Source organism: Heterostelium album (genome assembly GCF_000004825.1).
Source record: "Heterostelium album PN500 unplaced genomic scaffold PPL_scaffold2, whole genome shotgun sequence".
NCBI lineage: Eukaryota > Evosea > Eumycetozoa > Acytosteliales > Acytosteliaceae > Heterostelium > Heterostelium album.
In genome coordinates, this window is record NW_008805064.1 from 1,673,798 (window position 1) to 1,688,256 (window position 14,459).

Consider the following 14,459-nt stretch of genomic DNA (forward strand, 5'->3'; position numbering starts at 1 on the left):
GAATGATCAAAAGGTGACCTGATAGCTATTTTAACGATCAACATCTCCGTTACAGCTATAAGACACAAGCTCATGTATATTTGATACCGTGAATATAGATAATGTTGACACCAATCATTAGCTATGTCCTTGGAGGAGTTGCAACGAGTTGCTATATCGATTAAGGTACAACATCGGCGAGCTTGTTGCTTAATAGTTAGACAGCTACACTAATTCTGCAATAAAGAGAGTACGTTGAAATCATTGTCACTACCACCATACAGTTCAATATTCTTTTTATTTATATTCTAATATATTTAGAAAATATCTAAAATAAATATTTTGAAATGTTATATTATAATAGAATATTGTAACAGATTTAAAGTACAATCAATAGGTAATATTAATTCAACTTAATATTACCAGTCTGAGATCTTTGAATAAAATATCCAAATCATGATTAAATTCGATTTTTTTTTATTTTATTTTTCTAAAAACAGCTCATTGTAATGTTGTCATTTTTTATTAATAGATTAAACACTACATATATATTTCTATATCTGATTCAGTATTATATTATTTGATTATTTAATATTGTATTATTATTATTTAATTATTTATATATTTGTATAAAATATTAAAAGTAGTTTTTTAAGTTAGAAAAGATAAGATAAATAATACAATTGTATAGATAGAATATAGTTAGTTATTTAGTTAGTTAGATAGTAAGTTAGATAGTTAGATAAAGATGGTATCTACTTTAGCTGCTTCACTTTTGAGTAAATACTTGGGTGACTATCTAGATGACCTTACCAAAGATAATATCAAATTGAGTTTACTCTCTGGTGAGGCTGTCATCAATGATGTCAAGATAAAGCAAACCGCTCTACAGACACTATTCCCAAGTATCGTTGTTAAACAAGCTGTCGTTAGAAAACTATCATTATATATACCTTGGAATCAAGTAAGTGTTAGTTAACCTACAACAACAATATATAATTAATTAATTATTAACATATTCATAATAATTACAAATCTAGATTAAGAATAAACCAGCAATCATTAAATTAGAAGGTATCTATGTATTGGCGGAACCATGCAATGACTTTGATGAGCAGTACTATCGAAAGAAATTTCAAGATGAAAAACAACAAAAGTTAGCACTTCAAGAGTTAATTAGATCGAAATTCTCTGAATCAAATAATAATAATAATAATAATAGATCAACTAGTAGTAATAATAATGTAGATAATAATAATAATAATAATAATAGTAATGATAATAATAGTAATTCATTTAGTAGTAGATTGTTAGCAACTGTTGTAGATAATCTACAATTGTATATAGATTCTGTACATATTAGATTTGAAGATAAATTAGAGAATGTAAGTTAATACTAAAGTGATTACATAATACAATGGTGTAAAACTAATAGTTATTTACTTTTGGTAGAGTTCATTTGCAGTCGGTATCACTATGAATAGGTTGGTGGCGGAATCGACAGATGACCAGTGGCGACCGTCGTTCTTGAAGAACGAATCATCGATCATTCACAAAATCATCAATCTAAGTGATCTTTCCATCTATTGGAATTCAAATTCACCAAAGTTAAACTATAGTAATCTCAATGATTTAACAGAGCAGTTAAAGTCAATGATTGATCAACCTAATAACCAACAACAACAAACTAAACAGCAACAACAATATATATTACCAAAGTTAAGTTCATGTTTAAAAGCAATAGTTAATAAGAATTGGACATTAGGAAACAACAATAATAGTAGTAGTAGTAAAAGTGGAGATAAACAACCTAGAGTAACGGTTACTCTCGATTTAGATGATACAAAGATAAGTTTATCGGATCAACAGTATCTGGATATAACAAATATTGTGGAGAGTTTCTCGATGTTTAAGAGATCGATTGAGTTTAGATCGCAACGTCCGACGTCAACGGTGAAAGATCAACCGAGAAAGTGGTGGACATTCGCAATCAACTCGGTGGTTGGCAAGATACACGAGAGACGCTATCGCAACAGTTGGAACTACCTCTTTGAATTCCTGCGTGACAAGAAAGAGTATATCAAGTTGTTCAAACGATTGAAACGCAATACAATACACCCAACAGAGAAGACGAGAATCGACGCACTCGAATGGAAGCTATCCTACGAACACATTCAACTGTTTAGAAATCTATCATATAAAATGATGGAGAAAGAAGATAGAAACAAACTGAAACAACAACAACAACAGCAACAACAACAATCGACAACAGCAGTTCAACAGACTTCACAACAAACAGTAGCTGCTGCTTCAACAACAAGTGGTGGAGGTGGAGGTGGTTGGTTTTCATCTTGGTGGACAGGTGGAAACAGTAGCTCAACGTCTACGTCGACGAAAGTAGACAAGAAAGTTACAACCATATTACAAGAAGATATAAAACTGTCAAAGGAAGATTGGAATGAGATCTACGATACGATTGGTTATAATGAGATGGATTCAAAAGGTGTTGGTTCTCCTACTTCTAACTCCAACTCTCCTGGAAAGAATGGTAGTGGCAGTGGTAACACAATCAACAACAATGATATTATAAAGTTGGATGTCAATCTTTTGAAACTATCGCTAAGTCTTGAGAGAAAGAAACAATCTTTGGCGATATTGGAGTTTGACAATCTGAATCTATCGTTACGATCAAAAGAGGATTCATTTTCATTCGATATTAAATTGGATAGTTTAGAGTTGATCGATCAATCCACACCAAACACCAAATATCCAAAATTAATTTCACCATGTCTAAACAAATCGAATAGCAGCAACAACAATAACAACGGTAACAATACTTTAACAACAACTTGTAAATCAATATTCAATCTCCAATTCCAAAGTTTTCCAAATGGTAGTCCTTTGGATTATAGCGTTGCAATACAGTCAAAGTCACTTAGCATCGTTTATTACCCACTGTTTGTTGGTACCATTATTGATTTCTTCCGGTTCAACAGTTCCTCACAGGACACCTTCGAGGACTTGGGGAAGATGGCACAATCGACCATTCAGAATATAAAGACACAGACACATCATCGCTTGATGTTGGCCATATCCGATCGCACTAAGATATCGCTAGCCATGAACTTGGAGGCACCCATCATCTTGGTACCGGAAGTCATCACAGAGAACAGTGACTCCAATACTTTAATATTGGATTTAGGTTACCTATCTATTAATCATCAACCAAAGATAAGAAATAACATCAACAACAACAACAACAACAACAACAACAACAACAACAACAACAACAAAGATGATACACAACAATCTTGGGATGAAGATTTCTATGATGAATATAATTTCCAATTATCCAATATACAAGTTCTACTGGCGTATCAGAATCAAGATTGGCGAGATCTCGAACAGGTTGCCAAATATCGTATGAATATCGCTAATCCTTTCAATGCCAATTTCCAATTGAAACTAAGTCGAATCCCCAATCATATATTGACATCTATCAAACTCAATGCAAACATTGATCTCTTGGAATTCTATTTGTCATCGCAGCAATACGTCAATTTCATTGGTGTCATCCAAATGATTACATCGGTTTCTCAGTCTGACTTGGACGGTAGTAGATCTTCAAAGTCAAAGTCGCCAGTAAAACCAACAAAGATTAAGGAAGGTGGTGCACAAGTCGATGATATGGATATGTTAATGTCGACACTAGTAGATAAACAAAAGATAAGCGAATACGTACTCCTAGAGACAAGATTCACTCTGAACCGATTCAATTTGCATCTGCGTATTGAGCATGATCAGCATGTTCAGAATCTGGCGTTGGTCTATCTGAGAATGATAGACGGAGTTTTCAATCAGCGGTATTTCGATACCAATATATCGCTGGGAATCAAGGGTTTGTGGGTGGAAGACTGCTTCCAGAAGCAACCGGGAAATGGCAACTATCTTGCTTTTACAAATTCGCGTGTCACTCTCGATACCATTGAGAGCGCCAATCCTAGCACGTTGAATCTGCTCAAGTTCAACATGCGACAGGTCTCACAGGATTCTCCAATCTATCAAAAGATCGACAAGGAGTTGGATATCGACTTTTCACAGCTCAATCTGATATTGAACAAAAAGACGGTTGCCGGTGTTGTCGAGTTTTCCAATAGTGTACAAACTCTGACGCTCCAACGACTACAACGACGACACGTTGCCGAGAGCATTGCAAACAATCGTGTTGTCGTCGACAATGTCAAGCTCATTCAGCCAAGCGATTCCATGTTGCCTTCGTGGAACGACGCCAAGTTTAGTACCATCCAACAGGTTGTCTATACGCGTGTCAATATTAAAGTTACATTTGTCAGAGTGTTACTGACACAAGAGACGAATTCACCGTTGATGAAAGCATCGATCAACGACTTTGTCTGTACAAACGATATCTATATCAATCGATCGACACTCGTTGGAAAGCTGGGTTCGCTAAAGATCCACGATATGACACTGGAGGGTAGAAACTACCGTACCATCTTCACAACAAAAGAGCGAAGAGTCAATACTGCCGCTGGAGTTGGAAGCGGCAGTAGAGGTATAGAGTCGGAAGATAACTTTTTCATTCCTGACGGTACCAGCATGTCGCCTGCTTCGCTGCTGCAAACTTCGACAACATCGCTGTTGGACATTGACAATACTTCGTTGGTTCACTTCCAATTCGAATCACGTGATAACATTCACTTTTTAAAGTGTAACCTCAGTAGTATTCGATTCGTTTTTCTCAATAGATTCATCGATGAAATCAAGAATTTCTTTGACAGTGTCAATACGATGCGTGACTATTTGAAACGTTCGATTAGTTCAGCGGCAACTGTCATCTCACAAGCCAGAGCTACCTTCCTCTATGAAGTGGAGATTGATAATCCATACGTTATCATTCCAATATCATCGCTTTCACATCAAGTTTTCATTGTAGATCTCGGTCGTATTGTCATTTCCAATCGATTTGAAAATAGTACTACAAGTAGTAATACATCGTCATCACCAACAAGCCAGCAAGATAATGAATCATCTGGAGTTGATATAATTCCAGAAGATGATTCTATTCCTGTAACATTGGCAGATACAGATCCAATTCCTGAACAACACCAGCAACAACAAGTCAAATATATTATTGAAAATATTTATATTGAAGCCAATAATATTAAACTATTGTCAGGATTGGATTTGAGAATGCTTAAGAGTGCAACTGGTCGTACTTTTGGAACAATGGTGAAGGATGTCAACTTGAACATTCATTTGTCGACGCCAATGTCGTTGCGAACTGAGAAAATCCAGTTGCCACCTTGGGAGCGAACATTCGATATCTCACAGTTCCAATTGGATATAAGTGAATACGAATCAAAGTGTCTCATTCAACTCTTGGATGGCAATCTTTCAGAAGTATCTTCAAGTATAAGAGGTGATCCTATAATGGAGGATGAAGCAGCAGATCCATCAACTTCAACTATTTCAACTATCCAAAATAATAATAATAATAACGAACAACAACCTAAAGAAGTAGAGGAAGAAGAAGAAGAAGAAGAAGAAGATTTGAAATACTATCAAAAAGGAATAACAAATTATAAACTCGGTAAATTCTCTATTGCTTTTATGAGAAGAGATGGATCTGCAGATAACGATAGAATGGTACAGTTCATTGTCAACGATATGAAGATGCAGATAATCAATGAATTAATGGAGACATCGCTCCATGTGGAAATAACCAGAATCATATTGAATGATTTCAATAAGAATACACATCCTCATTTCAAGATGTTGCTCTACCCGAATCGTTTGGATCAAAGCAGTAGTGGTGTGGAACAAAACGATATGGTCGGCCAACCGCAATTGGTGATCGTTGGAACAATCAAACCACCACCTATTCAACAGTCTGCATTCCAAGTGTCACTTGGCAGTATGAATATGGTGTTTGTTCCACACTCTTGGCTCGAGGTGCAGAGTTCTATCACCAGGCTAATTAGCATGGCCACCGAAGCATGGAGTCGTTACACCACAAAGATCCTTGGTGCTCCGCCCGTTGGCATCGACGAGATCATAGAATCTGGATCGTCGCTACTCTCCCTCCACATTGGTGATGCCACCATTTCCATTCCCACGAATGCAAGTGCCAGTGGCGAAGGTGAGAAAGAGTACGCTCTCATCATTCGAGCATCTATAGACCTACAAAACACGACCAAAGGTGCACTCGGTGTGGAAACAGTCACATTGATCGAAGCTGAAAACATTCAAATCTATAGAACCAGATTGAATAATAATAATCAACAATATAACAACAGGTTCAATGATAATAACAACAACAACAACAATAGTAATAAGTTTAATCAAGTCAAGATAATTGAACCATTTAAATTCCATTTCCAAACGACTCAAACACAAAAGAATCAAGAGAGTAATATTGTGGTCGATCAAATCAATGTTAATTTCTCGTATCTCGATTTCAAACAGATGATGTTAATATCCAATAATATCGTTCAATCCAAGTTATCGTTGTCGAATAATAATCAGTTATCTAATAGTGGTGGTAGTGGCAGTGTTTCGAGTTTGGATCAATCGGAAGTGGCAGACGAAGCTATCTCTTATATTGGCGATTCAAACACATCGAACAACAACAACAATATTGATAGGCAGATAATGATTTCCTTCCGTTTGGATAAAGGTATTTTCGCTTTACACAACGATGTTTCCGAAGATGAGAGTATCCCACTCATTCAGATCAGTGTATCAAAGATGAAGAACAACTGTTTTATGTGGACATTGAAAGATCAGATTGCATTCTCTGTTGAGTCTAACACGGAAGCATCTTACTTCAATGGAAACAGCGGAGTCTGGGAACCACTTGTTGAGACTTGGGGATTCATGATCAATGCCAACAACTCTCAACAGGGTGGTTGGATATTTGATTTCATATCGAAACTACCACTTCAAATCAATGTTACCAAGGGATTTGTTGATACTTCTTTATCAACTTATCAACTATTAGTAGATGATTATTATAACATAAACAAACCTACAACAACAGCTACAACAACATCAACAACATCATCCTCAACAACCAACAACAATAACAATAGAAAAAGAACAAATAGTTTAACTGGTTCATCGTCTTCACTACCAAATTCTCCTACTTCAACTTTATCACCAAACTTGTCAATATCTCCAACCTTATCTTCAACTTCGATATCTGCCGGGTCACCATCAAATTCAATCTCAACTCTAACAAATGCTTCGAATGTTATTAAAGATACTAAAGTATATCCATATTATATTAAGAATTCAACTGGACAAACCGTTTGGTATTGGTTCGATAAAGAGGATCTACAAGAGATTCCAATTGGCAAAGAGATACCGTTGTCGCCACCCGACTACAAGGCAATCTCCAAAGGTTTGGACGTTGAGAGAAAGATATCGTTCCAGTTGTACGGTAATTTCAAACCGATAAACAATCTACCGATGGATACTATCGGAACGTATATCATTCATCCAATGCCCGAGTACAAGAGTGTCAAGCTACTCTACGACATTTCATACCGCAAGGGTAGCAAGGTGCTTTCGCTCCACTCGAATCTCATCATCAAGAATCAGATGAATAACCCGATGATGGTGAATATCAGTGTTGGTTCCAACCGTGAACTCGACCCAATGGAAATGATCGTTGAATCCCACACCAGTATGCCGCTGCCCATTCTATATTCAATGGGTAGATTACGAATCAAACCATACAATCCGAGTTACTACAACTACTCAATGGGACAAGTCGATTGTATCACAGTGATCCAAATGATAAAGTCAAAGGAGAAAGCAAAACAAAAGGAAAAGACATCGCAAACCGTTCACTCGAGAATGATATGCAAGCATAGTTCGCGACTTCCTTTCGTGCTTGTCACCTCCATCGAGAAGGACACCAAGAAGAACAAGAATCAAATTGAAATATCGATATTCGCACCATTGATTATCGAGAATGTTTTGGCATGTGATTTGAATTTCCGACTCTATCACTCAAAGAACAAAAAGTTGATTGGTTCTCCATTCTTGGAAGGTGTTATTCCGATGGGTGAAAAATTGGAAGTCACAGTATTCGATCCTACCTACGATATCTTTATGGAAATTCAAATCTATGGTAAGTTTATTTTTCTAAATTAATATGACAATCTTAATCTTAAACTAATTAATTTCTATAGATTTCCAATGGTCTCAACCATTTGTTGTTGAACCTTGTGCCAACAACCCTGAACATCTGAATATCACTGAGAAAATCAAGATATTGGATCAAAATAAGTTACCACTATTGATATCGTTTGATAATAGAATGGAGGCATATGGAGGTCGAGTTGTAAGTGTTTACAGTGAATTCTGGATGATCAACCAGACTGGATTGCCACTGATGTTTAGACATCATATTGGAGCACAAACTGTGAATCCTGCAGGTCAACCGATTCCATCGAGCGACGCTCTGAGATCAGTTGAGATTCTTCCACAGGATTCGCTGAGGTGGTACAACTCTGACTGGGCATCACCATCGAAACCCTTTATGTTTGCCTACAACGATTCCAATATAGTGGGTGGCAGATTCTCGTTGCGTATCGCCAACTCTGAATGGTCTTCGCCTTTCTCTTTGAATTCCTCGTCGGCCAACAGCAGCTCAACCATTGCCATCAAAGAGGAAAAGACGAGTGAAGAGAAAAAGATGGAGCTGCTCATGAAGAAGATTCCTGAGAAACGGCTGTTCCAATTGTCCGTCACTTGCTTACCTTCGAACTCTCGTTACTGGCGAACCAGAGTTGTTACATTCTGTCCACAGCATCTCATTGTAAATACAACGCCATTCACCATTTTCTACCAGCAATTCGAATGCTATGATAACAGTCAAACGATTCTATCGAATCAGTCACTGCCTTTCCACTTCCCGTCGGGTAAGCGTGACAAGTTGATTCGTGTCGGTATGGCACACCAGAGCGAGCCAAACAATGTTATGTGGTCGGGTTTCTTCAACCCCGATGAACTAGGCAATATCATCGTTCGATTGCGAACAGAACTGGAACCAAAATTGAATCCAAACTGCAAGGATTCCGACATCAATGCCAAATACATAAACGCAACGGCAACGCAATCGGCAGCGCCAAAGTTCTTCTTGTCGATATCGATTCGTGTCAAAGCGACAAAGATGATAACCACCAAGATGATTGTCATCTCTGAGCAGAATCCCGAGTTACCCCCTTACTGCATTGAGAATCGTTCACGATTCACCTTGTGGATTCGACAGAAAAAGACAGAGAACTGGGAGAAGCTTGGCTCGCAATCGACTACGCCCTACACTTGGGACCATTTCATTCTGCCAAAGAAATTGGTCATTGAATTCCCCGGCCACGAGAAACACTACTACCGACTCAATAATCTCGAGGAGAATTCAACGGTTACTGTCAAGTGGAACAATCCTGTGACAATGCAAACCGAGAAGATCGACTTGGATGTATCAATCAATGCGCAAGGACCAACAAGAGTATTGGTTGTTAGAGAACGTCAGAAATCGATATCATCTATAAACATCCATAATCTTCCAAAGAAACCACTGGATTCATCGACATCATCTACCAACTCTCTTGGCAATGAAGAGCATGGCAAGTACGAAGTAAAAGTTAATCTCGTATCCATTGGACTATCAATAGTGAATCAAGTACCAGAGGAATTCATTTACTGTTCATTCGATAAACTCTATGTAGAATTCAAACAAAACAAAAACGATCAATATCTTCAGATCATACTTGATGATCTTCAAATCGATGATCAAAGATATCAAACCAATTTCCCTGTATTCCTATGTAGAACAAAGAAACCATTTGATGATTCATCAAATAACAATAACAACAATAATAATAATCAACAAACATCCACAACTACATCCACAACAGGTAAAATTAATAATAATAATAATAGCGGTGGATATAAACCATTCTTCCAATTCAGTTCAACAAGGTCACTTAAATATCCAAAGATTCTATTCTTTAGATATTTCTCATTTTTAGTGCAAGAGTTTGATTTGAATATCGATGAATCATCGATTCTAAATGCACTCTCTTTTATCAACATCAATCTCAATTCGCTAAATCAACATTTCACGATGCACAAGACAATCACCTCTGAGGAGATTCTCCAGGTGGAAAGTACAAAGTTGGAGAATATGATTTACTTTGAACTGTTGCATATCAATCCGCTGAAAATCAATCTATCGTTTACCAGCTGTAAACTTCCAAAGGAGGTGGTTGCTGTTCTCGGTGCTCGTTCACTCTCGGATCTGCTCCTCGGTATCAAATCATCCTCGCCATTCTTGAACGTCGATCGTGCACCAATGCATTTCAATGGATTCATTTGGGAACATCCATTCCTCTCGGTCAAACAGGTCACCGATGAAATGGTACTGCACTTCTCCTACCAATTGATGGGACAAGTTCACAAAATCTTTGGCTCTTTCGATTTTATAGGCAATCCAATTCGTCTCGCCGAATCACTCGGTTCTGGATTCAAGGATTTCTTCCACGAACCGGCACTCGGTTTGGTCAAGAGTCCACAGGATTTCGCCATTGGTTTGTCAAAGGGTACATCCAGTCTGGTGAATAACAGTGTATTTGGAATATGTGAATCGGCATCAAAGATCACCGGTACCATTAGCAAAGGTCTTGTTCATCTATCGCTTGACGACTCCTATATCAAGGAGCGAGAGGAATCAGGCCGTCAGAAACCCAATGGTCTGAAACAAGGCATTGAGTTTGGAATTCGTGATCTTGGCGAAGGATTGATTCGTGGAATCACAGGAATCATCGATGAACCAATCAAGGGTGTCACTCAGGAGAAGAGTTTCGAGGGATTCCTCAAAGGCGTTGGAAAAGGTGTGATTGGTGTCGCCGTGAAGCCAACCGTCGGTCTCTTTGAATTTGCCACTCGAACGTCGGAGGGCATGAAAAACGAGACATCGATTGCCAAATCGATTATGCAGATTCGACGTCGTCGACTTCCACGTTACTTCCCAAAGGATGGAACTCTTCAGAACTACAGTACCTTCAAATCGCAGGGTGCCTATTTGCTCTACAGTAAGATGGGTGCGCCACCAACGAATAGTTGGTACGTTTTCCACTGTGTGTTGAGCTCCTCTCAGATTCTGACGTCGTCCACCCATCATTTGTTGTTACTCTCAAACATAACATCGAACCAGGAATATGAAATTATGTGGTTGGTTAAGATCAGTGATATTCAACACGTACAGAAACATAACAACGCTATTTCCATTACACATTTGGCAGACGATCCACAATCACCCGCTGTTTCCAGGACCATTCATACACCAAATGATGAAGTTAAAAATGGAATCATCAGAAAAGTTGCTGATCTTATCAATTTTTCAAAGAGATTTGGTCAAGAGTAGAAATAAATCTAAAAAACATAAATTTATTTTATTTTTTCTTCTGCTTTTCAAAAAGAATAAACAATTTTACTTTATAGTAGTTTGCATCTATCAAATATCTAATAGACCTATCAAATGTTTAATATATTATTATTTATTATTTTCATTTATTTTATTTGCTTTTAGTTTAGAGAGTGTTTCCAACAGTTTGATCAATGCATCCAATGGTCAATCATCAAGTGACTCCAACAATCAAAAACAATGTTTTGGTTTTTGAAGAAGAAGAAGAACAACCAACATTATCTTTGGTGATCTCAATGTCTTTGGTGGTTCATCTGGATTCAGTTGTGGTGGATGTGGTTGTGGTTGTGGTGGTTTTGGTTCATTCTAATCAAATGTTGTTCAAGACCTTCATATATACAACTGAAGACTTGTTTTTAATAAAAATTGTATAAACAAAAATATCTTAATTTATCTGCTTTATATTTGTTTAATTGGAAGCTAATCTTTTTTGAATTTTGCAAACTTACAAATGGGGAAAAAATCTAATTTTAAAATTTTTACAAAGAAATGTGATGTGAAAATTTGAAAATGGGGAATTTTGATAATGGTTGATCAAAAATAATCTTATTAATAGATTCAAAGACTCTAAAAGTTTTTCTTTTAAAAAACTAAATAAGATCTAATTTTAGATTTGTGTTATTTCATTTTAAAGGTTGGGTTTATTTTTGATAAGCTTTTTTTGTTTCACGCATATTTTTTGCAAAATGCACACAAAAAATATGCAAAAATTTTTCATATTTAGGGGAAGGATTACACATTATAGTTAACAAACAAAAGTTGTGAAAAAATTTGAAAGCGGAAGTAAAATGGATTTTTATTTAGTTTTTGGATTTTTTTAAGATATTGATTGGTTTCAAAGACATAAGTGTCTTGGCTAGTTTTACATTTCAAAAAAAAATTGAGGATCTATTTTTAGAGTTTTGTTCTTATATTTTTTCCCAATTTAATTATTGTTATTGAATCTTAAGTATTTAAACCAAATTTAATTGAGGGTTTATCAAACAAAAAATTCAACATCTCTAATCAAATATACAATTCTTATTAAAATTCAACTAAACAAATAAATGTACCACAATTACCAATATGACCAATATGATATCCCATGTGGAATGGAAGGACATTGCACTGCAGCTTTTTCAGGTTGTCCAAATTCAAGATTATACTGGGCTCAACGAAACATAAGAGGAAAGTTTGGTGGTTATAAATGGTAGAAAATCCGAAAGAGAGGATCCTTTATTCTATTTTAAAAAAGAGATTTTGTTAAAAAACATTTTTAAAAAGGATTAGAATATAAATTATTCATAAACACATTCAAAAATATAATCAAATAAATTAGTCAATTTATCATATCTTTTATTATCAAAGATTATTAATTATTTAGATGATAATGTAGATAGAATTAGTTTTCATTTTAGTTTGTAAAAGATTGTTCAATTAAAGACATGATCACTAGTGATCATTTCTCTCTTTTTAGTATTTGGAGTCGATGAATTTGGTGATCTTAAATTACTTCCAAAGTTTAAACTGCCAACCAGTGACTTTAACCAATACATCAGATAAATATGAAAAAAAAAAATCAAAATATTTTTAATAATAATATCACTTACAATAACAATAATAAACATATACATTTAAATTCATATAAATCAATAATCATTGATCAAATCAATAAAAAACTGAAATTGAACTAAAATTTAATATCAATCATTATGATAATATATTATCAAATGGTAAATTATTAAATAAAAGTAAATTTATCATTAATACTAATATACAACATATTTTATTAAGATGAATTAATTGATATCGATAGATTCAGATCATTAAACATTAATAAAGTAGCTATTGGTTTTGAAGTGTGACAAAAACAAAGAAGATATACAGATTGTTTTCAATCCAAGGGGTTCGGTAATGATGGTAGAGGAGATCGGTAATTTGGACTTAGATATGTAGATTGGAAAATTTCGGTTGGTAAAGGGTCTTGACGGGAATTTGTAGGAGTGATCTCTGGAACAGGGTTGTGGCTCGTTGTTCTTCATTGGCGGAATCATTATTATTTTTGTAGTTGTCGAGATCGCCCATTGTTAGTTCGTTCGTGATGGTGGTTGACTAATAGATGTTGTTGACCCATTAGTTGTTGTGGTTGTTGTGGTTGTATCAGTTGGATGTCCGGTTGGATCTGTCATTTTATGATAAGATTAATAATTAAAAATAAGAGGAAATGTTTTTAATTATATTTATATATTCTATTTTTAAATTTTATTTAATCTCTTCCTCTCTATATTGAATGAATTGAATGAATCCTTTTACGTCGCTAGTATAAGGATTTTTAAATTAAAATTTATCAGGTCTGTTTCACTTGTTTTGCCAAAACTATATACAATTTTTTCAAAATTTAATTTAGAGAGCTAAAATTAGAACATATGATCATTTTTTTTTGTTGTCAAATAGACTTGAATTTGAGTATAAATAATGATGATCCACTTGAATATTGTATCAAATCACAAATTCAACTTTTTTACAACATTAATGTAATAAATATAAAATGACTCTTATCAGTAAGTACAAAAGTTTGTTGGATATTTGATTTGTTTATTAAATACTTATTCAAAATGTTTTTTTCTTTTAAAAATAACAATAGAATCTATTTCAATGGTTGGTGGTAATTCATTGGAGAGTGTTTCCAACAGTTTGATCAATGCATCCAATGGTCAATCATCAAGTGATTCCAACAATCAAGAACAATGTTTTGGTTTTGGAAGAAGAAGAACAACCAACATTATCTTTGGTGATTCGGTTGTGGTGGATATGGGTGTGGTGGTTTTGGTGCATTCTAATCAAATGTATTCAAGATCTTCAAAAAAAATAATTGTTTCATTCTTTACTACCTTTTTTTTTTAATAAAGTGTACCTAATAATTTTACACATTAAATAAACCTATTCTAATTCATTCCTTTTTTTTTACAATTTTCAAAATTTTTTA

The 14,459-nt window shown here is 35.3% G+C and overlaps 2 protein-coding genes across 2 annotated transcripts; both read left to right on the forward strand.

Moving 5' to 3' along the window:
- Positions 1 to 727: 727 nt before the first annotated feature.
- On the forward strand, positions 728 to 13,036 carry tipC (uncharacterized protein; the record flags this gene model as incomplete). Its single annotated transcript, XM_020572972.1, has 9 exons — positions 728 to 943; positions 1,020 to 1,364; positions 1,432 to 3,842; positions 4,332 to 7,487; positions 7,722 to 8,137; positions 8,199 to 11,133; positions 11,600 to 11,682; positions 12,858 to 12,890; positions 12,951 to 13,036. 9 exons carry the CDS (start codon positions 728 to 730, stop codon positions 13,034 to 13,036), a joined length of 9,681 nt encoding a protein of 3,226 aa, XP_020437089.1.
- Positions 13,037 to 14,021: 985 nt separating this feature from the next.
- Positions 14,022 to 14,407, forward strand: PPL_01974 (uncharacterized protein; the record flags this gene model as incomplete). The annotated part of the gene is made up of 3 exons (XM_020572973.1): positions 14,022 to 14,034; positions 14,118 to 14,319; positions 14,383 to 14,407. 3 exons carry the CDS (start codon positions 14,022 to 14,024, stop codon positions 14,405 to 14,407), a joined length of 240 nt encoding a protein of 79 aa, XP_020437090.1.
- Positions 14,408 to 14,459: the final 52 nt, after the last annotated feature.